This window comes from Zeus faber, assembly GCF_960531495.2.
Source record: "Zeus faber genome assembly, chromosome: 6".
Classification (NCBI taxonomy): domain Eukaryota; kingdom Metazoa; phylum Chordata; class Actinopteri; order Zeiformes; family Zeidae; genus Zeus; species Zeus faber.
In genome coordinates, this window is record NC_137201.1 from 1,310,869 (window position 1) to 1,336,741 (window position 25,873).

Genomic DNA, 25,873 nt, shown 5'->3' on the forward strand with positions numbered 1-25,873 from the left:
CTCATTTTAGTGAGAATATACATGTCACTGTGTGTACAGATAAAGGTAAACATCTTATTTTTGAGCCTAGAATTTGGCAAAACAAAAGATTTCCTGATGACATTAAAAAGAGTGAAAAGGTAGAGAAAGATCTTTTGTTAATGAATGAAGATAATCTTTTATCACCCTTGTTTGGTGTAAATACAGGTCAATCCACTGAACTGGAAAGCCCCTGTTTTGCTATTGTAGGTTGACATTTTTCACAAAATTAAAATTGCAATGCAATCACTGAAGAGTAATACAAATCCAAACAACATTTAAAACACAATATTTAAAACACAAGTGTGGCTTGAAAATAGAACCTTTATTATATAAAAATGCCTTTTGATACGAAAACGGTCACAAGTGTCAATTACTCAAAGCATTGTTTTAAACGAGGACGAGGAAGACAGGGTCAAAGGAGCATCAATTTACTGGCACAGTGGTTTGAGAGTGCAAGAGCCTTACATTCAAAAAAGGGTTGAGTGCTGCTAAGATTGCTGTCCTACAAATAAAATGTCTGATGAGTAAATGTTCGCCGCAGCCAACTGCGCCCCCAAATATAAGGGCCTAGATTGGGAGTTGAAGTCCCACTTCTTAACAACAGAGCTGAAATGTCCCTTGGATTTGCTTTTGAATCTCTGCATGGGGGGGTGGAGCGGCAAAATCTCAAACAAACCCTCATTGGATAAACATGACCCTGCTTTCCCCGATACACATCACATCAGGCACACAGAGGCATCCGGGTAATGCTAACATAGTTGCTCTAATGTTATTTGTCTGTTTGAATGGTCGTCAGCATAACAAAGTTGTCAGTTCACAGCACATCTGCAGAGATAGCCAAATATGTAAGCCTTGACGAATCTAATCAAATATCTAGATCACAAATAAAAATCTATAATAGATAGTTGTATTTCACTGGCAATTCTAGCCCATATTTTTGAAGCCATGGTTCTGGCAGGAACAGCTTTAAGCTTGTGGCTTGTTGAACACCATGGTGTACCAAGAGCATGTTTTGAGGTGCTATAGACATGAAACTGAGGAAAGGGGGAATTTTCAAAGACATTAAACATGCTGAAAAAATGCCATTGATTATGTTTTGTTTGTTGTTTTTATTTTTTTATTTTTTATTTTTTTTAAATCAGAATTTCCCAAAAGGGTGTATACACCTTTTAAGGGCATTTGTCATTTCTGTGGTAGATGCGAACGGACGGGAGGAAAATATGTGCCTCTCTCAAATAAAACGGCAGAATTTTGCTCTTTGTGCTTGTTTATCGGAGGCTGTAAGTGCTACGACATTTCTTTACGAGTTTTCTTGTGTCGTATTGCGTAAGTTCTGACTTTCACTCACATTATCTGGATAATGGCTGTCGAGAGACGAAATGCATTTGGTAAGTGCTTGACTGACACTCACGGTAAACTCAAGCCATGAATTGTCAGGTGTAAAATAATAAATGAAATGTCTGTTGCCACCGATCACAACCTACATTCACACTTGGACAAGGACTGTTGCTCGGAGCGCACTTGGAAATCCTGCGGAACTCATTTCCTGCGCGTAAGAAGTTGGGGGAAATTATAGCAGAAAAAGTTTAAAGTTTTTAAAAAAGTTCTTGAAATGCTGGGAACCAAACTGTTTCCTATAAAATATATTACAAAGAAAACGCAGCTGTATCTCCAAACGCAAACTGAAACCTCTAAGGCTTTCGAACATGTCTTCAACAGAGACTTCAGAATGGCTCCTTCAAACCAATAACAAGGATTCACAAAATAAGCGTACGCATACATATGTAATGGTCTACACAACAAACTGAAATACGAGTTGCAGAATACGGTATAAGAATATTTTGTCGGTTATTACCCATAAAATAGCTTCACGATCTATTGTCAATATCGGTAACGGTAAATTGGCCGTTTCTATAGCGTTATAATTCATAGTAAAAGTTATTGTATGTACACAATAGCAGCAAACATACTTTTGGTAAACAGAACAACAGAACATGATAAACTGGGCGTGGTAGGAAAAAAGGTTTCAAAAAGACAAGAATCACAAATCACCACCTTTTCCTTCCTTTCACTGTTTCTTGTGTAAAAATAAGGATCTCACTAAAACTGACTTCTTTGTCGCAATATCTTGGCAGACCTGAAAAAAAAGCTTTGAATGCATTCAACACACAGTTGAATGGTCTTCATACAAAAAGGTCAAGAAAAAAAACACCTCACCACTGAAAAACAGAGGCCATATGTTTGATTAATTCAAATTTAGAGATTTCACACTTTCATCTGAGCCCTATCTGATCCACCCATCCATTATACATTCACAAAACCAACCATTCCTCATTTAGCCCATTCATGCAAGCAATCACTCAGTCACACTACTATCCATCCATCTTTCTTTTTTCTGTCAAAATTCTCTTGCTCTCACGCCACTGATAATAAGCAAGCGGCATCAACCAACGTCGGAATAAAATAGTAAAATAATTCCTCTCATTTCAATTAGTCTTTTGTTCATACAATTTCAACACTATATACAGTTTGTTGTTGCAGCTCATCCGTCACGGACGCTGCGAGGGGGAGAAAGGGCAGTTACGATGGGGCGTGCCGGTCAAGCAAAAACTGATGTTACCTCTCTCCGTCATCTCTCCTTGGCTGTCGCTATTAAATGTGATACCAAGAAAATGTTATTTTTATTGTTAACTTGGAAAGGGATGGGTAGTGTGTGGGGGGGGGGGGGGGGGGGTAAGGTTATGGTAAGATCAGCATCCCACCACTTAGCACCCCAGGTCCACTGAGTCAACGGCAGAGAGAACTGTGCTGAAGCTACATAAGGCCGACACCGCCCTTTCATCCTTCCTCTGAATGCAACGTGGAGTTCATAAAAACTCGCGCAAATGTCAAACTTTAATGTTCTGCAACCTAATGTGTGTGTGTAGTCACCCACATAGTCAGGGTACGTGGAATGCTGAGGTGATTCCCAGACGCATGCTCATTTACACAGTGCACTTTTGTGTGAGGCGCTAACCCGACTTCAGCATTTCTGAGTAAGGCACAAAGAGAAGTCACCAAATTATTAAAGTCTTCTTCTGTATTTTTCTTCTGTTTTTTACTTTTTTTTTTCCACATTGTCACCCCCCCTTAAATGTGATCGATCACCAGTTTGTCACTGAAGTCCCTGTATGGACAGTTTGTGCCGACCTCCTCTGCTGGTCAGGAAGAGTCAGTGCAGGGGGAGGGTGGTGGGGGACAGAGGTGGAAGTAGGAGCGCTCAGTGGAGGGGGAAGGGGGGCAGCTCTCTTCGGCTGACAGGTACTGGGAGCGGGGCGTCGGCGGGGGGGGGTAAGGGTCCGAGTCTGAGTTGAGGTCCATGTAGTACTTGCTGTGCTTGGCCACTGCCCCCCCAGTCATTACTGACCCAGCCACCGGCACTCCCTTCCAACGGCTGCCTGGCCCTAAGGGTGGGATGGGGCCTGTGGGTGGGCGGTGCGGGGTGTAGTCGCTGTCGCAGACATCTGTGCTGCAGGGCGTCGTGGGCGGTGCAGCGCTTCGCACTGGATGGTAAGGCCTGGAGAGGAGGGGTGGGTTTAGTAAATCACAATTACTATTGGATCCATCAATTTCTCTTCCAGTATGTTGCAACACTGTCTTTTCTGGTAACATTTCTTGAACGTCATTTCTTGATATAAAAACATGTTACTTGTGTTAAAAAAACCACGCCAAGAAATATCTCTTCGGGGTTTAACTTTACAATTCTTTACAGCAAGAAACATAGGCGTGTAATTGTTGTACGCTGTAAAACTTTTCCATTTACCCAGAATAAATTGGAAAAACTGCAATTTCCTTCCACAAGCCAAAGTTAATGGCTTGTAATGGATGTGGATGGAAACTGAAACCAAAAAAATGTATTAGATGTAAATAAACATGAAGCCTTTTCTCTAAACCAAAACCAAGCTGAAATAAAATATGGGGACCTCCAAAACTAACTGAAATACTTCTGAAAACTTTTTATTTTATTTATTACATGTCATTAAGAATATTTTCTCTTTGACTGAGAAATGTCAAGTGTTCTAAGCATGGAATTGGAGCCACTAGATGGCACTACGACCCTCTAAAAAGAGCAAAATTAACTAAATGGACTCTTAAAAGATAGGTTTGCCATCTTTTCACCCAGGTCTTAATAAAATGTTGGTTCCCATAAATTATAACTGTATGACTGTGATGCTACTACTGAGGAACTTATCGCTCTGCTACAGCTTTTGTTGTCATTGTGCTTAAACTCTCTTTACTGCTGCCACTATTAAATTACTCTGTGCCACTTATTTTGCCTATTGTTACTAGTGTACGCACTTTGTATTACTATTTGTATTACTACATTATTATTATTAATGCCACCACACTGTATCTTGTACTTAGTGTAGACCAGTGTTTCTCAAATAGTGGGGCGTGCCCCCCTGGGGGGGCTCGGAGCGATGCCAGGGGGGTGCTGTGACCCGGGGAACATGCTTTTTTTTTGCCGCAGATAGTTTTTTTGCACAGAACAAGAGCACAGCTGGAGAGCAGGAGATACGAAGGAGATACGAAGTGCAGATAACAAACCCTTAAGAACACCATGGAAAAATATTTAACAGGGATGAAAAGAAAGGCGGAGAGAGCCGGAGATAATGAGACAAACGTAAGTCTCCCGAAAGCTAAGACGAGGAAATATGACGAAGCGTATGTAGCGCTTGGCTTCACTGTGACTACGGTGGGAGACGAGGAAAGACCGGTATGTTTACTGTGTCTAAAAAAGTTGGCAGCGGACAGCATGAAGCCAAATAAATTAAGGCGTCACTTAAAGACATTACACCCCAATCACGCTGATAAGCCGCTTGAGTTTTTTCAGCGAAAACGTGCCGAATATTGCCAACAATCGTCCCGCTTTGTGAATGCTACTTCAGTAAACCAGCGAGCACTGTTAGCATCATATAAGGTGGCCTACCAAATTGCTCAGTGCAAAAAACCCCACTCCATAGCAGAGGAACTGATACCGCCTGCAGCATTAGACATGGTCTCTGTCATGCTGGATGACGCAAGTGCTGCAAAAATAAAAACTATCCCTCTGTCCAATGACACTGTCGCCAGACGTGTAAATGACATTGCTAAGGATCTTAAAGAACAGCTGGTAGATAATCTCAAAGACAAACATTTTGCCTTACAGTTCGATGAAGCAACTGACAGCAACAAAGACTGTTTGTTTATCGCTAATGTACGTTTTGACATGACAACCTCCCTGAGTGAGGATCTATTTTTTTGTAAATATGTCAGAGAGCCACAGCTGAAGAGCTGTTCAAAATGCTGGACTGCTTCCTGACTGAGAACGGGCTAAAGTGGGAGAAGTGCATTTGTGTTTGCAGTGATGGTGCACAGACCATGGCAGGGATTAGAAAAGGACCTCATCAAGAAGGCCTCACCTAATGCTGAGTGGACACACTGTGTTATACACTGGCATCAAGGCACCTTTCCTCTGAATGAAGTGAGGTTATGACTGACATTGTAGGTGTAGTCAATTTTATAAAGACCAGACCACTAAAACAAGAGTCTTCTCTGCTATCTGTGAGGAGATGGGAGCTGAACATCAAGCTGTGCTGTTTCACAGTGAAGCAAGGTGGCTGTCACCAGGAAAAGTCTTGTCCTGAGTTTTGAGCTCAGAGAGCAGATAAGAATGTTTATGGAGCAGGAGCACAAGTATGACCTTGCAGAAAAATTTAGCGATGAAAACTTCCTGGCAAAACTGGCCTACCTGAGTGACATATTTGGAAAGCTAAATGAACTAAATCTACAGCTTCAAGGAAAAGATAAACACCTCCCTCAGGTCACAGACAAGATCAGCTCTTTCACTGGAAAGCTTGCAGTGTGGGGCAGGCGACTTGATGAAGGAAATACTGATTCTTTCGAGAACCTGCATGAATTTGTTGACACTACTGATTATGATGCCACCTCAGTGATTCCATATATTAAGGATTATATTTCATCACTGATGGGATTCTTTAAAAAGTGCTTCCCTGAAAACAGTTCCCAATATGACTGTACCAGCTCCAACTGGTTTCAGCTCTGCAGAGGAGGACCAGTTCATTGATATGACGTCTGACTCCACATTGAGACTGAGGTTCACGTCACAGACACTGAGTGTAGAGAGGCAGTATCCACTCTTAGGGCAGAGGGCCATGGGCATTCTTCTTCCTTTTGCAACATCTTATCTTTGTGAGACTGGCTCCTCTGCTGTTGCTGCACTGAAGACCAAGTACAGGTCCCAGCTAAACATTGAGCAGGAGCTGAGAGTTGCAGTATCATGCTTCAAACCCCGCTTCGAAAAGCTGTGCACTGCAAAACGTGCTCATTGTAGCCATTAATCCTGAATTCCTCAATTTGATAAAAAAAAATCTGCACAAATTGTTTTATTCATTTTTGTTTTATAGGTCAAAGTGTTTCATATATTGTGCTCCTGAGTTAATTTTGCTGATCAATTTGAATTTATTATTATTTATTGATTATATTAAAATTTATTTTTCAGTATCAAATGGTCAAAAAATGTTTACAGTTTAAATAAGGATTGAAATAGTTTTTTTAATTTCAGGGAAATTTATGCACTTTAAGTCTTTTCTGTTACAGACTAAAAAACAATGTTTCAAGATTCAAGATTTCAAGATTTCAAGATTTCAAGATTTTTTTATTGGTCACATACATATACATACTTTCATACATATATGCAGTGAAATGTAATGCAACGCACTCGGTGATAGCACACAATATGTCCTAGGAAAAAATAAAAAATAAAATAAAAAGTAGAAAATTCCTTTCCAATAGACCGACTAACTGACTCCTAAAACGTAATACAGTAAGTGGAATACTTATAGAATAAGATAAAAATATATAGAATAAAATACAATAAAAAATGAATTGAAATAAAATGGAATAGATAGAAGGAATATGCCTATGTATATACAGATATGTGCATTTAAAGTGGCATGTGAATTAAAGTGGCATGTGAATGTGAATAGAGTGAGGTAGTGTTTGGGATAATACAGCACAGTATACAACAGTACGGTGCAGCAATACGGCATCACGAACAACCCTGAACAGTGATACAGTATGCGGTACAGTATGCTACATACAGTACAGTAGGTAGTGGAGCCTAGTGTATGGCTCAGTTAGGACCCCTGGTGAGGTCAGCGTTGACAGTTCTAATGGCTTGAGGGAAGAAACTCTGCCTCAGTCTCTCTGTTCTCGCTGTGTGACTGCGGAGGCGCTTGCCTGACCGCAGCAGCTGAAACAGTCCGTTGTTGGGGTGATGAGGATCCTTCATGATCCTACGGGCTCTGCTACTACACCTCCTGGTGTATAACTCCTGCAAGGGGGGAGGGTAGTTCCAGTGGTACGTTCAGCTGAACGCACCACCCTCTGCAGGGCCCGCCTGTCCTGGGCAGTACAGTTCCCAAACCAGGCAGTGATGTTGCCTGTCAGGATGCTCTCCACCGCTCCAGAGTAGAAGGACTTGAGGATCCTCACCGAGACCCGGAATTTCCTCAGCTGCCTGAGGTGGTAGAGACGCTGCCTCGCCTTTCTCACCAGAGTGTCTGTGTGAACAGTCCATGTTAAGTCCTCTGTGATGTGGACTCCCAGATATCTGAAGCTGCTCACCCTATCGACAGAAGTCCCATTAATCCACAAGGGCGCGTGCGTCCTCGATTGTGATCCACGCCTAAAGTCCACAATCAGCTCCTTGGTTTTGCTGACGTTCAGGTGGAGGCTGTTGTCCTGGCACCAGAGTGACAGGTCAGCCACCTCCTCGCGGTAGGCCTTCTCATCGCAGTCGGTGATCAGGCCCACGACCACGGTGTCGTCAGCAAACTTGATGATGGTGTTGGAGCTGGACCTGGCCACACAGTCATGTGTGTACAGGGAGTACAGTAGGGGGCTGAGGACGCAGCCCTGGGGGGGATCCTGTATTCAGGGTGAGGGAGCTTGACATGTACTTCCCCACCTTGACCACCTGGGGGCGGCCTGTGAGGAAGTCCAGGATCCAGGTGCACAGCGGACCATTCAATCCGAGCTCCATCAGCTTGACAGCCAGTCTGGTGGGGACTATGGTGTTGAAAGCTGAACTATAATCAATGAACAGCATTCTCACATAGGCCCCCTTCTGGCCATCCAGGTGCGTGAGCGTGGTGTGCAGTACCTGGGAGACCGCGTCATCCGTGGATCTGTTTTGCCGGTACGCGAACTGCAACGGGTCCAAGGTGCGGGGGAGGGAGGCGCAGATGTAATCCTTAATCAGCCTCTCGAAACACTTCATGACCATCGAGGTGAGGGCCACCGGACGGTAGTCATTCAGGCAGGTTGGAGAGGCGATCTTCGGGACAGGAACGACGGTGGACCTCTTGAAGCAGGATGGGACCACTGATTCAGCCAGGGAGATGTTGAATATTGTGGTGAACACCGGAGCTAGCTGGTTAGCACAGGTCTTCAGTACTCGTCCAGATATGCCATCTGGGCCCACAGCTTTCCTGGTGTTCACCCGCATCAAAGCCCTCCTGACCTCGTGCACGGACACTGAGAGTGCGCGCTCATCCCCAGCGGTGTAACTCCAATTAGCCGGCGAGCTAGCGGTGTTGCTGCCAGACTCGAACCGGGCATAAAAGGAGTTCAGTTGGTTGGCCAGGGAGGCGTCCGCACTCGTGGCTGGGGAGGAGCTGCTCTTGTAGTTTGTTATTGTTCGCAGCCCCTCCCACAAGCGTCTTGTGTCCCCCCGCTCCATCTGCAGCTCCACGGTGTCTCTGTACGTCCGTTTGGCGTCCCTCACCGCCCTCCGCAGATTGTACGACGCCGCTTTGTAATTGTCCATGTTACCAGATACAAGACCGTCGTTGTAAGCGGCCGTGCGCGCATTCAGAGCGCAGCGGATGGATTTATCAACCCATGGTTTCTGGTTAGGAAATATCCGAACTTTCACCGTGGGAACGATTTCATCCACTAGCGTAGCCACAAAACTTACTACAACCTCCGTAAACTCGCTGACGTCACTTGAACTTGTTTGGAACATGTCCCAGTCTACGTCAGTCAGAGCGTCCTGAAGCGCAGCCTCTGATTGGTCCGTCCACCGCTTCACTTCCCTCGTCATCACCAGATCCCGCGCGATCAGAGGCCTGTAAACAGGAAGCAGCGAGATCGCGGCGTGATCTGATTTCCCGAAAGCAGGGAGCGACACGGGCTTGTATCCGTTCTTGTAAGGAGTGTAACAATGGTCCAGAGTTCTGTCTCCCCTGGTGGCACACGTGATGTGTGTGGTGGAAATTCGGCAGAACTTTTTTCAGGTTGGCCCTGTTTAAAGTCCCCAGTCACCACCAACAGCCGCAGTCGGGATGTCTGTTCTGAAATCCGCACAACACATCGTACAGAACCGACAGAGCTGCGTCGGTGTCCGCTTGCGGTGGGATATAAACGGCTGTAATGATGACCGTGCTGAATTCCCGGGGAGATATAAATGGACGGCATAGTATGGTCAGCTGTTCCAGGTTCGGCGAGCAGGAGCTGGGAGAGGAATGGAATTTGGTGTTGTTGGCGTTTACACCAGCGGTTGTTTACCATTAGGCAGACGCCTCCACCTTTGGATTTCCCCGACTCTCCCGTTCTGTCGCCGCGGAACACGGAGAAGGCCTCGGCTGGGACGTATGGCTTCATCCGGCACCAGTGGGGTCAGCCATGTTTCCGTCAGGCAGAGGACGCAACAGTTCCTCGTGTCTCGCTGGAATTGAATCCTCGCTCGAAGTTCATCCATCTTGTTCTCCAGGGACTGGACGTTAGCAAGAAGGATGCTTGGCAGAGGTGGACGGTAAGGTTGCGTCCTCATTCTGACCCGAATGCCGCCTCGTTTACCTCGGCGCTTCCTCCGTGGGCACGCTCGGTGGAACAGCGGCTCCATTTTTGTTGTACTTTGTTGTCTGTTGTTTAGAGTGTGTTCCTGCGTAGGATTTCCGCCGGCCACTCTGCTCCCACGGATAAAAAGTCCTAAAGTTGTTCGTTTAGGGAAATTTTTATATATCCATGAGTGCATCGCGGTCGTATGAGTTAATTGTTGATGTTTTTTTGGCGAACATTATGATAAAAAAAGGAAAAAAATACTAAAAAGTAAGAAAGTAACCGGAGCGCCGGCGCAGGCGACCGCTAGGGGCGGCGCCACTATCGCCCCTATCTTTTGTTAATAAAGTTATTCTTTGTTGTAAGTTGATCCATATTTCTTTCTTTTTTTATAGACAAATGATACTATTTACAGTCGCGGCAGAAAGTTGGGGGGGGGCGCGAAATGTTTACTTCTTCCGAGGGGGGCGTAACAGAAAATAATTGAGAAGCTCTGGTGTAGACTAACTGCCTGTTGCCCATAAAAGGCTCACTAGCATAGTGCTGCCTCGTGTTAACTTAGGTAAATGGTTTATTTCATATCTCATTTTAACTCGTATCTCTTTCTTGACTGCACTGTTGTTTGTTGCTGTAACGCATGATTTCCCCCTCGGAGAGTAATAAGGTGTTATCTTTCGTTATTTAAATGGAGTCCAATGGGGCAAACATCTTAACAACTTCTTAACTTCAACGTCTTAACCACTTAAAAACATAAAATGTCCTTTTCAAAAGCAGGAAACTTGCAGGAGTTGGTGTTCCTTTTTTAGATGACTTGTATAACAGTTATATGTAATTTAATTTAAAACTACTTTTTGCAATTGCTGCAGTACGTTGTTTGGTCCTGTTTCTAGTCTCTACATTAGTGTGGATATATAGCCAAAAGTGTTGAAGTCCTAAAGCCCTCAATAAAACCCTGTGAAACCTGATAAAATGCACAGTTTGCAACCATTTTTTCCCAAATATAATCAATATAGTCAAAACTAGACTAAAATGCGAGTTACCCATTTTTGACTAGAACATTTAAAATGTCATTTTCAACTAATAACAATTCGCCAATCAACTTCCCTATGTGCTGTGTTTGTTGTGTGCTAGGATGTGTTACCTGTAGGATCTGGTTGTGGACGGACTATTTGAAGAGTAGAAAACCTCTGCATTGTAAAGGGAGCGATCAGTCGCTGGGGAGGGAGGCGGATTCAGGATCTACTCAGAGAAAAAAAACACCAAATCTCACTCTAGTGACTCAGTTTTGGGTTGGTTGGGTGCTTCAATGTAATATGTGTGTGTGATAGGGTACCTGAGGGTAGAAGGCTCCCTTGGTAGAAGAGGAGCTGCTAGATGAGGCCCCCGTCACATGGTTCCTGTCGTAGAGTGGCGCCCCACTACTACTGCTGCCCATCAGGCTGACTGAGCTCATTATGGATTTGCCACAAGAAATACCTGTGCCAAAAAAATAAAAGTCCAATTGAGAAAATGTTCTTTAGAGAACCAATGGGAGGTTTTCCAGTTGCTGCTAATTCAATGTGGTTTGGACATGCTACATAGTCATATAGCTGCGCCACTTCCTTTAAGAACATTGTGGTATTTTCATGTAGTATGTCAACACCGCTACTTTTACCATAGTATTTTATCTGCAATACGGGTTTGGACATCCTAAACACAAATTTGGAGAACAGAAACATTGAGGCCATCAGTTGATGGTAGCGGTCCTTGGGGGGTGTCGTACCTTGGAAGGTGCCGTGCTGCGAGGTGCTTGGGGCGATAAAGTTGAGGGGTACATGGGGGGCCCCACTGATGTAGTCATGGGCAAAGGTGCCACTGGGCCCCTTGTAGCGTCGGCACACCACCCGCTGGCACACAAAGTAGGCACCTCCAATGACGAATACCAGCAGTATGATGGCAATGACAGGGCCGATGGTGGAGGAGCTTGGGGGGAGATCGCTAGATGGTGGGGGTAGAAATCCTGCAGGCATACAAGACCCAAGAGAGAGGATGAAGGGGTGTGCAGCGTATGGCAAGGGATTTTAACATTAATCCATAGGACGACCTAGTCACTTTTTGAAGTTACTAGTACTTATATTTTAGTTACTAGTTGCTATTCCAACATTTACTAGTAACTATTTTAGTTTTACTAGTCAACATATACTAGGTACTAGTACTTATTTATTATATACAAGGCACTATTCCAATTGTTACTCGTAACTATTGTGATGTTTCTACCTACAATATGGACAATTTTTGTCATTGAATCCGATGGAGCTCCATGTTTTAGATATTCAATATTTGCCTCTGACTAGTACTGTATCCATTGTGATTCCTATTTAAATTGTACTAGTCACTATTAATTGAGGACTAGTACTTATTCATTCCTGACTAGTGCCTTTCCCCGTTGTTACTAGTAACTCCTCATGACGGGTAAAAAATGCATTGTTATTGGTAAAACAAAAAAAGTTACTAGTAACAGCAAGAAAAGGCACTAGTCACTAATGATTAAGTAGTAGTACTGAAGTAATAGTGAGTTGTGAAATTGAGATAGATACTAGTAACAAGTCTGAAATATGTTCTTCTGCCCAAAATATAAAGCGAGTTGAAAGGTCCCATGCTGTCAACAATCGACAAAAGGATTGTTATACACATATTACAATAAAGCTAGCTAACTTTATTTAGTCTCAGCAGCACCCTGTGATTTGATGCTTATTTACAATGCAATCGTTTGGTCCAACTGAATAGTTCCTTGCTGTCGCACAAGTAAACTGTGAGGTAGGATCCTTCAATGTAAAAGTCAGAGGCAGTGTATTGACTTGTATACGGTATCTAAAACAAATAACAATAAAAGAAAAAAAAAAATTATATATATATATATATATATATACTGTATATCTTGTTACATTAATTTTAGCTGAATAATGCACATGTAATACTGTAACATACTACCATTTTGTGTCATTTAATGTTATGTATTCTGTTACTCCTCCATCCCTGGCCCAATGTATCAAATTGTGTGTGTTGCTGCATATGTATCTATGTAGTTGCGTACCGCAGGCAAGTTCGTCCGACCCATCGGTACAGTCTGAGTAACTGTCACACTGCTGCTTCTTTGTGATGCACTGGTTGTCGCCGCAACGGAACTGGTTTGGAGGACAGATAGCTGGCAGAAAAGGGGGGGGGGGGGTTATCTCTGTGTCTGTCAAAGTTAGAAAACCAAAGGTCATTGGTTTAACCAAACAGATCATCGTAAGTGATAAATGCAGTCTTTGTTACAGATTCTCTTGAATCTTGAGAGGGGCGAATTTTCAAATATGTTGGTTGTCTCATTCAGTGAGGAGACATGTGGTGCTAGAGCTAGACCCGGCGGACCAGGTCCCTGCCTGACACACGGACGCTGTTCCATTTATTCATTCATTCTGTTTTATATTTGAGTTTTAGCCAGTGAGCCTTTCTTTTCCATCGAAAATAAAACTACGCCGCTAAGGCACCCCACTGACAGTCCGACTGCGTCACCCTCCTTGGACCCACACCTGTAGCAGGGGAACTGTCACATCTGATGCCTGAATAAAGATGACAGAGGGAGCAAACGCAGAAGCCAGGACACCCATGCCACTCGAGCAGCTGATCGCAGCCTATGCCGACATGCAGGCGGAGCATTCTAATCCGATCCACAAGATGGTGACCATCTTGTGACCGACCAGGGCACTACTTTAATGTCTTGTACACTTTGATAACTTTACGAGCTCTTCGGCGTCCACTAAATTCGGACAAGCGTGTACCACCCCAGACCAACGGTCTGGTGGAGCGTTTCAATTAGACACTGAAGAACATGCTTCGTAAGTTTGCGCACAACGTTAGCCATAATTGGGACAAGTGGCTGGACCATCTGTTATTTGTGGGCGGGAGGTACCTCAGGCCTCCACAGGAATTTCTACCTTTGAGCTCCTTTTCGGCAGGAGGTCTCGGGGGTGCTAGACCTAATTAAGGAAAGCTGGAGGAAGGGCCTAGCACTAGTAAGAATGAAGTTTGGTATGTTATAGACCTGCGAGCAAAGCTACACCGCTTTAGGGTGCTTTTTATGAGAGAAATTGCTCCAGGCTCAGGAACGTCAGTGCTGTTTGCTTGACAGAAGGGCTCGGCATGACAGAAGGGCTCGGCTAACAAGGTGTTAATTTTGCTCCCGAAGTCCTGCTTAATTGAGCAGTTAGGCACAGCGTAATTTTTTACGACACTGGATTTAACCAATGGCTACTGTCAGATTCCCTTGTCACCATAGTCCTTCACTTCCATTCGGGTTGTACGGGGCCCCAGCCACCTTCAGAGACTCATGGACTGGGTCCTGCGTCCACACATGGCATCCGCCACCTCCTACTTATATGATGTAATTATTCACAGTGACACCTGGGAGCGGCATATGCAGAATGTGGGCGTAGTCCTCAAGTCTCTAAGGCGGGCACCAACGCTCAGAAGTGTGCAGTTGGGCAGAGGGAGGTATGGTATCTGGGGTACCACTTGGGTGAAGGACTGGTCTGACCTCAGATGGATAAAATTGCCGCGGTCGCGAACAGTCTGAGGCCCAAGACGAAAAAAGAGGTAAAACAGTTCTTAGGGCTGGCAGGTTACTATATAAGGTTTGTAGAAGGCTTTTCCGGGCTGACCAGCCCTTTGTCTGATATAAATCAAAAAGGTGCGTCAGATCCAGTCCAGTCAAATTTTCAGCTCTCTGTGGGGATCCAGTTCTGGTTCGTCCAAACTTTTCTCTTCCTTTCTGCCTGCAGACCGACGCATTGGACAGAGGGCTGGGGGCCCTGTTGTCCCAGCAGGTGGAGGGCGCGGACTGGACAGTGCTGTACCTCAGCCGCAAGCTGTCCGAACAGGAGACAAGGTACAGTACCATAGAGAGTAGACAGTGCCTGGCCATCAAGTCGGCCGTCAGCTCCCTCCGGCGGACCAGAGGTACAACATAAAACAGAATGAATGGAATGAATGAATGGAACGTGAATGTCCGTGTGTCAGGCAGCAGAATGAATGGAATGAATGAATGGAACGTGAATGTCCGTGCCTGACACACGGACATTCACGTTCCATTCATTCATTCCATTCATTCTGTTTTATGTTCACGTTTTAGCCAGCGAGCCTTTCTTTTCCATCAAAAATAAAACTAGGCCGCAAAGGCTGACATTCCGACTCCGTCCCCCTCCTTGGAGCCACACCTGTGGCAGGGAAACTGTCACACAGACATTGTAACTGTAGAACTCTACACCAGGCATGTTGGCACAGAGCGGGCTGTGTTTTTATTTACCGGTGAAGCGTCCCAGTTACGTTGATGTTATGGTAGAGAGTGTTGAAAACAAAAGCCATTTAAATATTACAGTTTGATAATACGTTTTATGTCTGAAATACTGCCAATGCTTTTATTAGTTATTGTGTGAAAAAAAATCTTTGTGATTGCTGCTTTTTACTTTAAAAATAATAGTAAAAAAAATTACATTACAACATGTTGATCTTGTTTCGACTGTCTCACAATATGTCCTATGATCTCCAACTCTGCACTCTCCACTTTAAGTTAAACAAGGTCTTGCAGTTATCCAGTTAAAAGATATGAAAAATATTTTGATAGTAGTCTGCCATATGAAGCATGCACTTACGGCACTCCCTCCCAGCCCTTACACTGCGCCAACACACGAGCTGTAGTTCCGTAAGCCACATAGGTAATATAGTTTAGCTGGCACTGAGACCACACAGAACACTGTATTTGCTAGATCCAGAGTGACTTGAGCAACCGAAGTCACTTTGGAATATCTGCTATACAATATGTGCAAATACAAATTTGGTGCCGGCACACATCATAACTAATAATTCAAACCAACGTAAAAAGCTCATCAGCAAAGTGATATGTTTTGAGCGAGCTTTGTCAATGTGGTTTTAATCAGTAGCCTATTGGGAATTAAAATATACGGAAAAACCCTGTTTGAGGATCAAAGCTGAATGCAATCGATTTTTCACATACTATCACAGTCCTGTTCGTCCGAGTGGTCTGCACAGTCTGGCTCTCCATTGCAGCGCAGTTGGGCATCGACGCAGCCTCCTTTGTGGCACCGGAAGTGGAAGGCAGAGCAGACCGGGCAACCCTCCTCATCGCTGCTGTCATCGCACTCAGCGTAGCCATCACAGCGCCATGCAACAGGGATGCAGTCGATCTCCCCCGTGGAGCAGGTGAACTGCTCTGTGGAGCAGGTGGGGGGCTCTGGTAAATGGAAATGGGAGCGGAGGTGGAGAGAGGTAGGGGATTGAGTTTCTTTTGGACGGATTAGGGTTGCTCTGGTACCATCTTCGTTTGTAGCTGACCTACAAAATCTTGTAAATCAATGTCGTATCAATGTCGCATATTGGTCAAGATATTGACAAAGATTACAGGATCTCCCTCTCAAACTGCCAAGAGCCTTGGGGTAATTCTGGACAACCAGCTCTCCTGCTCTGCCCACAATGCTGCTACAACTCACTCCTGCAGATTTTCCCTCTACAACAACATCCAAGGAATACAGCCATACCTAATGAGGGACGCGACACAAGTTCTGGTTCAGGTGTTCCTCATCTCCCTTCTAGACTACTGCAACGCTTTTCTAGCTGGACTACCTGGCTGATCCATCAGACCTCCACAGCGCATCCACAATGCAGCAGCCTGCCCAGCAGCCCCTCCTTCGATCACTTCGTTGGCTTCCCATCTCTGCTGGGATCAAATTTAAGACTCCTACAAGGCTATCCATCGATCTGCTCCTCCATATCTCCAATAATTGTTCAGGTTCCAGACACCACTCCTCCACCCTCGCAGGTCACCCTGCTCTTCCATTGCCACGTGGTCTCAGGAGCCGCTCAGCCCAGTGACGAGTCTTCTCAGCCTTGGCGCCCCAATGGTGGAATGAGCTCTGCCTAGTGGCAGAACGGCTAAATCGATTCCCATCTTCTGTCACAGGCTAAAAGACCCAACTCTTCAGACTACACCTGGACCCTACTTGCCCTATCCCATGAGCATCTCTTTTCCCTTTACTGTCTTACATACTTTCATAAAAAATGTAATGAAAACTTCTCTCTAACTCTGCGAGTACTGCTTGTTTTTAGAGAATGTTAAGCTGGCTGTGACTGTGACATACATCCGCTAAGTATAATGTAATGTAATTTAATATTGACATAAATGGTGAATTCTCTCCTAAGTTCCCTACAGAGTAGATGTGGGTGGAGTTAAGGTAAATTTTAGGGCGGTAAAGAAGAGGCAGTAGAGGTAGAGTCAACACCTCTCTTCTGGAGGAACAACAGATATTCCTTTTGGAGAAAATCTGTTATTTCCCACGAAAGGGATGTTCGCTTGTGGCGTAATCGTTGATTCCCTCGTTTCATCAATTTTGTGGCACATCAACGTGAACACATCAATTCTGACCACATTTTTCAACAATGTGTTTGTTAACGGTTGTATTAACTGCATTACCACCGCAGTGGAGAAGGTCCTGCAGCAGAACCAGGTGTGTCGGGCAGGAGCAGCGAGGGGTCCCGTCCCCTTTGGCGATGCAGATGTGAGAGCAACCGCCGTTGTCGCGAGAACATGGATGGGATGCTGGAAAATTAAAATAAATTAAAAGAATAAATGTGTGAAAAAACTAACAGATTTGATGAGGCTGGGAGGGAAATTTTGAAGTAGTCTGACAAATGCACTCTGGGATGTGTTCTTTTACACAAAAGGTACATCTTTGTTTGTAGTATACCACTCAGTTTAAAATGCTTCAGCATGCATTTTTTGGTCACCTCTGCTGCAGCAGAATGGTAATTTTCTGAAGTTAATCTCTAGTGTCTAATTCAGTGAGGTTTTGTTATGAGCGGTTATAAATGATGGGAAGCAACATTTTCAAAAGACCTGGGTTGAAAAATAGTGAACTCATCCTTTAAATCTGTTAAGAGTTTGAATGAGTGTTTGATTGCTTCCTCTGATTTTCTTTCCCCCCTTCAATGTAGTCCCAACTTACAAAATAAATGCCATTTCATTTAACTGGAGAAAATCTAATTGATACTCAGCCCCTATCGATAACTGCACCAAAGATTTCTGCAAATATGGAAAGAATTTGGGCTAAGCTCAGACAAAGCGTGCATTCCTACCAAACTCTTGAGGGTCCATCTCCTCCACGGCATGTATAGAGGTCAGGTAGGAGATGCGTCCTTGAATGCGGGTACGTCTGTCTCCGGTCAGTTTGTCCACCTTCTCAATCATCTGCTGCTGGCGGTCTATCCAGTACAGGTGGTCACCCAGAATGCTCAGCCCCATTGGCTGGAGAATGTTGGAGTCCTGCAAGACGATGCGATTGGCTCCTGATGGAGGAGAGGAGGAGGAGGGATCGAAATTGAATTGAACTACTACTACTCACAATATACCGATCAGCCATAACATTAAAACCACTACTAATAACCACTAATATTGTGTAGCTCCCCCTTGTGCCACCAAAACAGCTCTGACCCTTTCTGAGGCATGGACTCCACAAGACCTCTGAAGGTGTTCTGTGGTATCGGCCACCAAGACGCTGGCAGCAGATCCTTTAAGTCCTGTAAGTTGTTAGGTGGGGCCCCCATGGATCGGAACTGTTGTTCCAGCACATCCCACAGATGCTCGATCGGATCAGACACTAACCCGGCCATCCACATAATGTAGAACAAAATGTAATTCATCAGACCAGGCCACCTTCTTCCATTGCTCCATGGTCCAGTTCTGATGCACATGTGCCTATTGTATAGGTGCTTTTGGCGGTGGACATGGGTCAGCATGGGCACTCTGACAGGTCTGTGGTTATGCAGCCCCATATGCAAAAAGTTGCGATGCACTATGTGTTCTGACACCTTTCTACCATAGCCAGCATTATTTTTTTCAGTAATCTGTGCTACAGAAGCTCTTCTGTGGGATCGGACCAGACAGGCTAGACTTTGCTCCCCACGCACATCAATTAGCCTTGGGTGCCCATGACCCTGTCACTGATTCACCGTTTGTCCTTCTTTGGACCTTTTGGACTTTAAGTAGGTACTAACACCTGCATACCAGGAACACCCTACAAGACCTGCCATTTTGGAGATGCTCTGACCAAGTCGTCTAGTCATCACAATTTGGCCCTTGTCAAAAGTCGCTCATATCCTTATGCTTGCCCATTTTTCCTGCTTCCTACACATCAACTTCAAGACTTGACTGTTCACTTGCTGCCTGATATATTCCACCTTTTGACAGGTGCCATTGGAACTAGATGAGCAATGTTGTTCACTTTACTGTCCATCAGGGGTTTTAACATTGTGGCTGATCGGTGTATAAGTCTGTATACTGCCACTAATGCAATGTGGAAAATGGAGATTTCTGGGTTTTTCTAATGGAATTTGTTTTCCATTGTTTTTACAAATAGAAACAGCAAAAAAAGGATAGTGTAGTAAAATGTAGACTATCGATTGTCAATAAAGGGAATTATTTTTCCTTAAGGTGCTTTGTTGAGACTGTAAACAAGAAGCTCCAATATTGTTAAAGTTACAAAATAGTCTCCTGGTACATAGCTAACAGCTTTCATCATCATAGGGAGTCGATTTTTGATATACCCATAGTCCTTTTTTCATCATACTTGATATAATTTGACATGCTTCAGATTTCAGTCAGGTCTAAATTTTTAAGACAGAGCAGAAAAGAAGAAAATCTTCATTCTCCACAAGTGTCAGCATCATGGACTATTAGGAACATATAGACAGAAATACCCCGGAGTTAAAGTGTCTTTCCACAGCAACAGCTGCAGTAGCCACATAATATGATAACTCGCACATATGTTATGATGACTCGTAGCTGTTTATCTGCATGTGATTAATGGCAGGTTTAAGCCAATCCGATTTGACCAAATGAGGAGAATAAAGAGTCTCTCCCCAGCAGTGTGTGCAGTATATCTCTGTTCTTTTGTCTCAGTTAAACAAATAATTACCAAGCCTGTTTGGTGAGGTTTTTTTTGTGTCTGGCAAATGATATGGATATGATTAAGGATGTTTAGAAGTTTTGAGCACTTTTGAGGTTAATCCCAGCGAGCGCATTGAGGCAATAACTTTGGTGCTTAGCAGGCACACAAACAGCAACTCTGGATTCTGGCAATTTGGAGACACACACATACACACGGGGGTTCAGAGTTGAAATACTGTGACTGCCACGAGAGCCTGTACTGTTTAGTGGAAGAAATACATTGCAACGTGTGTCCAGCAGAAGGTGGTAGTGACCACAGGTACAACATCACCCTGTATTTTGAAACAGTCAATACAAATATTTCTCATCCATTTCCCTTGACTTGTGATTGTTTTTGAGAGAAAGTGAGTGAGAGAGTGTGAGAAATAATGTGAATTTTTTTTAGGACATATGTGAGGGAGTCCTTGGTTTATTTTTTCTCATATAAGGGGTCCCTGGTGAAAAAAAACTTTTGGAACCCCTGCTTTAACCCATGCGGTATTGGTGCCACCCTGGGTTTGACTGTTTTTTTTTTAAGTAACATGCATATTTTTTTACTTTCAAACTCTTGAGTTTTCATGAACTTCGGCTCTTGTAGTGGGAAAATAGTGATATAGATATAAGCAACAGCGATTTGCTCCAAAGTACATTCCCTCCACTTTGCTGGAACAAAACAAATTGGCAGAATTTGCAGCATCTTTGCTCTAAGAACAGAATTAAATAGAACTAAAAAATATTGACACCACAACAGTTTAGTACCATTATTTTGGTTAAATTATATAATCTAAGATCAACTAAATAATTGTCCATGTGAATATCCTAAAAACAATTTCCACATTCTAAAATAATCAGGTAATTATCTGATAATGTTGCATTGAATCCTGGAGGGAAAGGGAATAGAAAGTTGTTATGGTCATTTCTGGTTAATCTAATACACACAGAATAACCAGACTGTTTAATCCCTATCTTCCTATCATTATCATTATCCTCAAACTAAGATAAGCTACCTAATAGCCATTATGCCGTGGCTCCCTGCTGTAAGAAACTTGAGTTGGTGTCTCACCGGTGAGGTCGCTGCTCTCGATGCGCTTGAGGTCAGCGTCCACCCAGAACAGCTTGGCCAGCTTGTTGTCCAGGGCCAATGCCACCGGCCTGATTAGGCCTGTGGTGAACAGCGACTCCCTCTCTGTTCCATCCAGACTGGCTCCTTCTATTTTGGCCGAACGCTCCTGCACGGTGGTAAAATACATGTACCTGCCGGGAAAGAGTGGTTTCCATACAGTATATCAAATGTGTTTTGCTGATATTCTGCATTGTGTCCAATTGCAGAAAGTGTTACAACCTGCATTCGCTGATAGCTCCTTACAGAAATATGGTCCTGTTATATGCTAGCCTTTTTCTCAAGGCAATAATGTAAGTCAACCGAGTCAGACTATAACCCATGAATGGATACATTTTTTTTTATCTTGACTTAACCTCTGAGTCTATTTGACCTGAACTTTGGGAATATACGATTCCTTTTTTTGTTTTGCTTGAGTGCTTGGTGCTTTTTGCATCATCTTTCAGGAAATGTCAATACGTTAATTAAATGTACAATCAATCACAATCACTCACAGAAATGCTGTGGTTAATAATTACTAAATTAGTGGGACTAAAATAGTTTGACAGCCAAACTTCAAATATTGTTTGTGAATAAACTAACATCAGCTCATATATTCACCCTTTCTCTGCATTGACAACGATGGCACGGGGCTTGTCAGTGTCATCCTTGAGGACAACACCCACACTGTGTCCGTCCATCCTCTGGACATTGATGGTGTTGGCTGTCTCGCATGTCCAGTAAAGGTGGCGGCTGTAGGGGTCCAGGCTCAGGTCATGGGGCTGGTTCTCCACCTGCTGAGTGATGCTGTTCACCACTGTGGCAGACTAGAGAGAGGGGGGGCGTAGGTAAGGGCAGGAGAAATTAAACATTATTTTTCCAGTAATGGCAGTATATGGACTTATATTAAAAGTAAGGAACATATACAGTCAAATGTTCTGTAAAACTTTGCTTTAAAGCATGACCGTTCTTTCACGAGTTCTGGTCAAATCATACTTAACGTTGCCATAGACATCTATCAATTTATCTATCCATCCATCCATCCATCCATCCATCCATCCATCTATCTATCTATCTACCATAGTTCCATCGTCCCGGGCTCTGCGAATGTTCTGCCGTCCGTCCAGCCAGTAGACTAATCGGTCCAGCGGGTCATAGCTAACAGCTCGAACATTCCTCTGCACGTGAATGGGTAGTATGATGTCTGGGCTCTGCTCCCCCAGAACCATGCGGCTGATGCTGGCTTTTTGACTGAACAACAGGAAACTGGAAGGCGCTTGAGAAAGACAGAGACAGACAGAGACTATTGAAAGAGTCTGAAAGTTTGCTGAACACATGTTGTGAACACAGGGTGGGCAGAAAAGCAGTGTGCCGGGCCTAAACACACACAGTCACACACGCAAGAGTAGGATACACACACACACACACACACACACACACACACACACACACACACACACACACACACACACACACACACACACACACACACACACACACACACACACACACACACAAACGCACGCACACACATATGCGCGCACACACACACACACAAATACAAGACAACACATGTAATTCAATAACAAACCATCACTCATATTTCTGAAGAGGAAAGCCAAATTGGAATAGGAATTAAATAGGAATAGGAAGTTTTATTGGTTGGTGTTGGCCTTCAAATGGAATTGTCGAACATATAAAACAAAGCTGGTCAATTAATAACTTCGAATGAGACGATGCATTCAGAAGTACAAGACTATTCCTGGCTGGTTCATTTTTCAAGTCACGGTTAATTTTATCAAGCACACTATGCTTAGAAATTCGTGGTCATTGTTTTTTTTTTCTACTGTTCAGTACAGACAGCTACATCCACTTCTAACAACCCCACCGCCTCCCTATCTGATGTCCCGCTAGACTTACAACTGCAGTTGCGCCCGTCGGGGTCCAGGGTGTAGTGGGAGGCGCAGCGGCACTGTGCGCCAGTGGGCGAGGCCAAGCACAGGTGTGCACAGTGTCCGTTGTTCTGGGAGCATTCGTTGGCGCCGTCCTGACGGGATGAGTGGAACACAAGGATATCTAGCATCAACTCCAACTGGCCCTGGAGGGAGAGAAGGGAGGGGTGAAAAATCCAGTAACCAAACTACCTAGATCTCATTTGGCTGCTAAATGGCTATTTCTACCACCAATAGAGCGAGGTCTCACAAGGAGTTATTAACCAAAGGACTTAGCCAACTGCTAGATGATATATTAACATGCCAAACTGAGAAACCGTTTTAGTAAAGTTGTAAAGCAGCACAGGAGGAATTAAGACATTTGCTAATCAATTATAACAATAATTATAGGGTTAATTCAGGCATTATAAAATTAAATTCAAGGACTTTCACATGATTTTATAAGCACTATTGTTTTTATTATCGAGAACTTCACACAAAACAAATACTGTTTAATCTTTTTCCAATGCTATCTTTATTCATTTATATATAATATTATCTTGTTGTCTAATATTTATATGAGTATATATATTATATATATTATCAAACTCATTGTCATCTACTACATCTACTCTCTCTGAGTGTCTAAGTGTCTAAATGTAATTGCAATCCATGCTGGATTGCATTTACATTCCCCTGGCAGCCTCTATCTCATAAAAGCAATTCGGGAATTGTTTTTATTACAATACAATTAGAAAAATAAAAACAGGGGGATAGGTTTTCAATGATGGAATTTTTTTCATGGACTTTTTAAGCACTTCAGTACAAGAGGTGGTTATTTTCAGGGGTATTCAAGGACCTACATTTCTGAGGAAGAAATCCAAGCACTACAAGCATCTTAAGGACCTGGTAAGAACTCTAATATAAACTATTATTTTGTTCTGGCTAAACTTTTGGAATGTTTTAATCAATGTCTTGAAAAGGGTGAAGGGATTTTTCAAAACACTTTTCCAGGCATTATGACTGCAGATAAAAAAGAGCTGAAGCTAAAACTGGTACAACGCATCAAATGGCAACGCTTATGTTTAATATTGTACAGGCTCCCTCACAAATAAATAAATTAATTAAAGCACAACCTTGCATTACGCTTTACAATTAGAAACCCAGGGTTCCGTTTGAGCTTCTCATTGTGTTTAAATGCAGTCCAATAAGGCAAAAATTTTACCCTTAAAAACATGTTTGTTGATTAAATTATGGAAACCACCATTTTAAAAAGACCTGGGTTGAAAAATGGCAACCCTTAAGCAGAGAACTCTTTTTTTACTCAGGTCTTTTCAGACTCTCCGGATTATTACCTGCAGCACCACTGTACGATTGAGACCGCTGCGCTTGTCGGCACGCTCGATGCTCCGGAGGTTGAAGTCAGTCCAGTAGATGTAGTCGCGGTACTGTGTCAGGCCAAAGGGATGAGGGAGGTCATCTATGATGATCTCCCTCTGGAGACCTACAGCCAAGGAGGAGCAGAGGGATGAAATACAGAGGAAAATAAATTAGACTACTACAGCCACTGGCCAAGGATGGACCATATTTGGATGCAGGGGATTTAGAGCTGTCAAAAATAACATCAATCTCGGTTATTTGAGTTGACTGCAATCAATTTGTAATATCTTCAGATTCCACAAATGTTTTCTTCTAAATGTTAAGGGAATTTTGCTGCAATGAATAACATGTGAATTAGGCGCGCACCATTACCTTGCATGTTTGTGCTCTCGATCATGCATGTGTCTAAGTCGGTCCAGTACAGCCGATGGTCGATGTAATCAATGGTGAGTCCGTTGGCCCGGCCCACTTTATCCACCAAGGTGGTGATGGTGCTTCCATCCATGTAGGCCCTGGCTATACGGGGCCTACCGCCCCACTCCGTCCAGTACATGTAACTAGAGAAAGGAAAGAAAGCAATGACTCAACACACTTTTTAAAATAAAAAACTAAAGAAATAATCAGCAATAGAATGGCCAAAATAATTTAATTTGTCTTCAAGCTGTATTGTATTCTTGTGAAAATAACATGAGATCTCACAGGGGGTGACAGATCTCACGGGGGTGACAGATCTCACGGGAGCATGCTGTGATCTTGCGAGAAGACGGAAGTGAGTACAGATCCAACATGGCGGTGCCCTGCTGTACTGACTCAAACACAGACAATCTGCTCCAACTCAGACAAATATGAAAAGTGTATTGCAAAAAAAATGTGTATAAATATAAATAAATAAATACAAATAAATTTTAAAAAAAGGAACACTGCGTGAAACCAAGTGGAGGACCTGGAGGATTATATAGATTTTTTCTATAACGAGTACGTGATAGAAGACGACCAGGACCGTAACAATCCGGCTAAAAGGAAGAAGACAGACTCAGCAACGGACACAGACGATCTAATCACAAGTGGTGTAGAGGTTAGTGTCTTGGATGAGATTAACAGGGACATGCTTGGTCCACTTCTTTCCGAGATCAAAGCCAGCCTTGGTTTCCTACACCACACGGATGGCGAGATGCAAAAAGAGGAACGCGGTTCTAAAATCCTCCGCGAAGCATCTCAGGTGGAGGTTCTAAAAAAATTAAAAAAAAAAATAAAATAATGAAAGAGACTATCCTGGATATACAGTCCAGAAGTATGCAGGACAACCTCATCTTTTCTGGTATCCCAGAGAACACCGAGTCCCCAGAAAACATGGTGAAAGACTTCCTTCACACCGCCCTGAAACTCCATGAAGCAGATCACCTTCAACCGGGTTTACCGACTGGGACACCGCGTGGGGAACCGCCCCCGCTCCATTATTGCCAAGTTTGAAAACTTCAAGCACAAGGAGCTGGTTAAAAGCAAAGGACGGGAGCTGAAAGGAACCACGCTGGGTATGAA

General features: G+C 43.7%; 1 protein-coding gene across 1 annotated transcript in view; it reads right to left on the reverse strand.

Moving 5' to 3' along the window:
- Positions 1–322: 322 nt before the first annotated feature.
- lrp5 (low density lipoprotein receptor-related protein 5) overlaps positions 323–25,873 on the reverse strand; it is a 117,299-nt gene continuing 91,748 nt past the window's right edge. Inside the window, exons 16-29 of the mRNA XM_080002409.1 lie at positions 24,707–24,891; positions 24,310–24,458; positions 22,944–23,121; positions 22,103–22,299; positions 21,645–21,850; positions 20,988–21,178; positions 18,076–18,285; positions 17,414–17,539; positions 15,941–16,177; positions 12,980–13,090; positions 11,669–11,905; positions 11,240–11,382; positions 11,048–11,145; positions 323–3,577 (exon numbers count right to left, since the gene is read on the reverse strand). Of these exons, the coding sequence (XP_079858535.1) occupies positions 3,223–3,577; positions 11,048–11,145; positions 11,240–11,382; positions 11,669–11,905; positions 12,980–13,090; positions 15,941–16,177; positions 17,414–17,539; positions 18,076–18,285; positions 20,988–21,178; positions 21,645–21,850; positions 22,103–22,299; positions 22,944–23,121; positions 24,310–24,458; positions 24,707–24,891 (2,623 nt within the window). The 3' untranslated portion in view covers positions 323–3,222. The remainder of the gene's footprint in view (positions 3,578–11,047; positions 11,146–11,239; positions 11,383–11,668; positions 11,906–12,979; positions 13,091–15,940; positions 16,178–17,413; positions 17,540–18,075; positions 18,286–20,987; positions 21,179–21,644; positions 21,851–22,102; positions 22,300–22,943; positions 23,122–24,309; positions 24,459–24,706; positions 24,892–25,873) is intronic.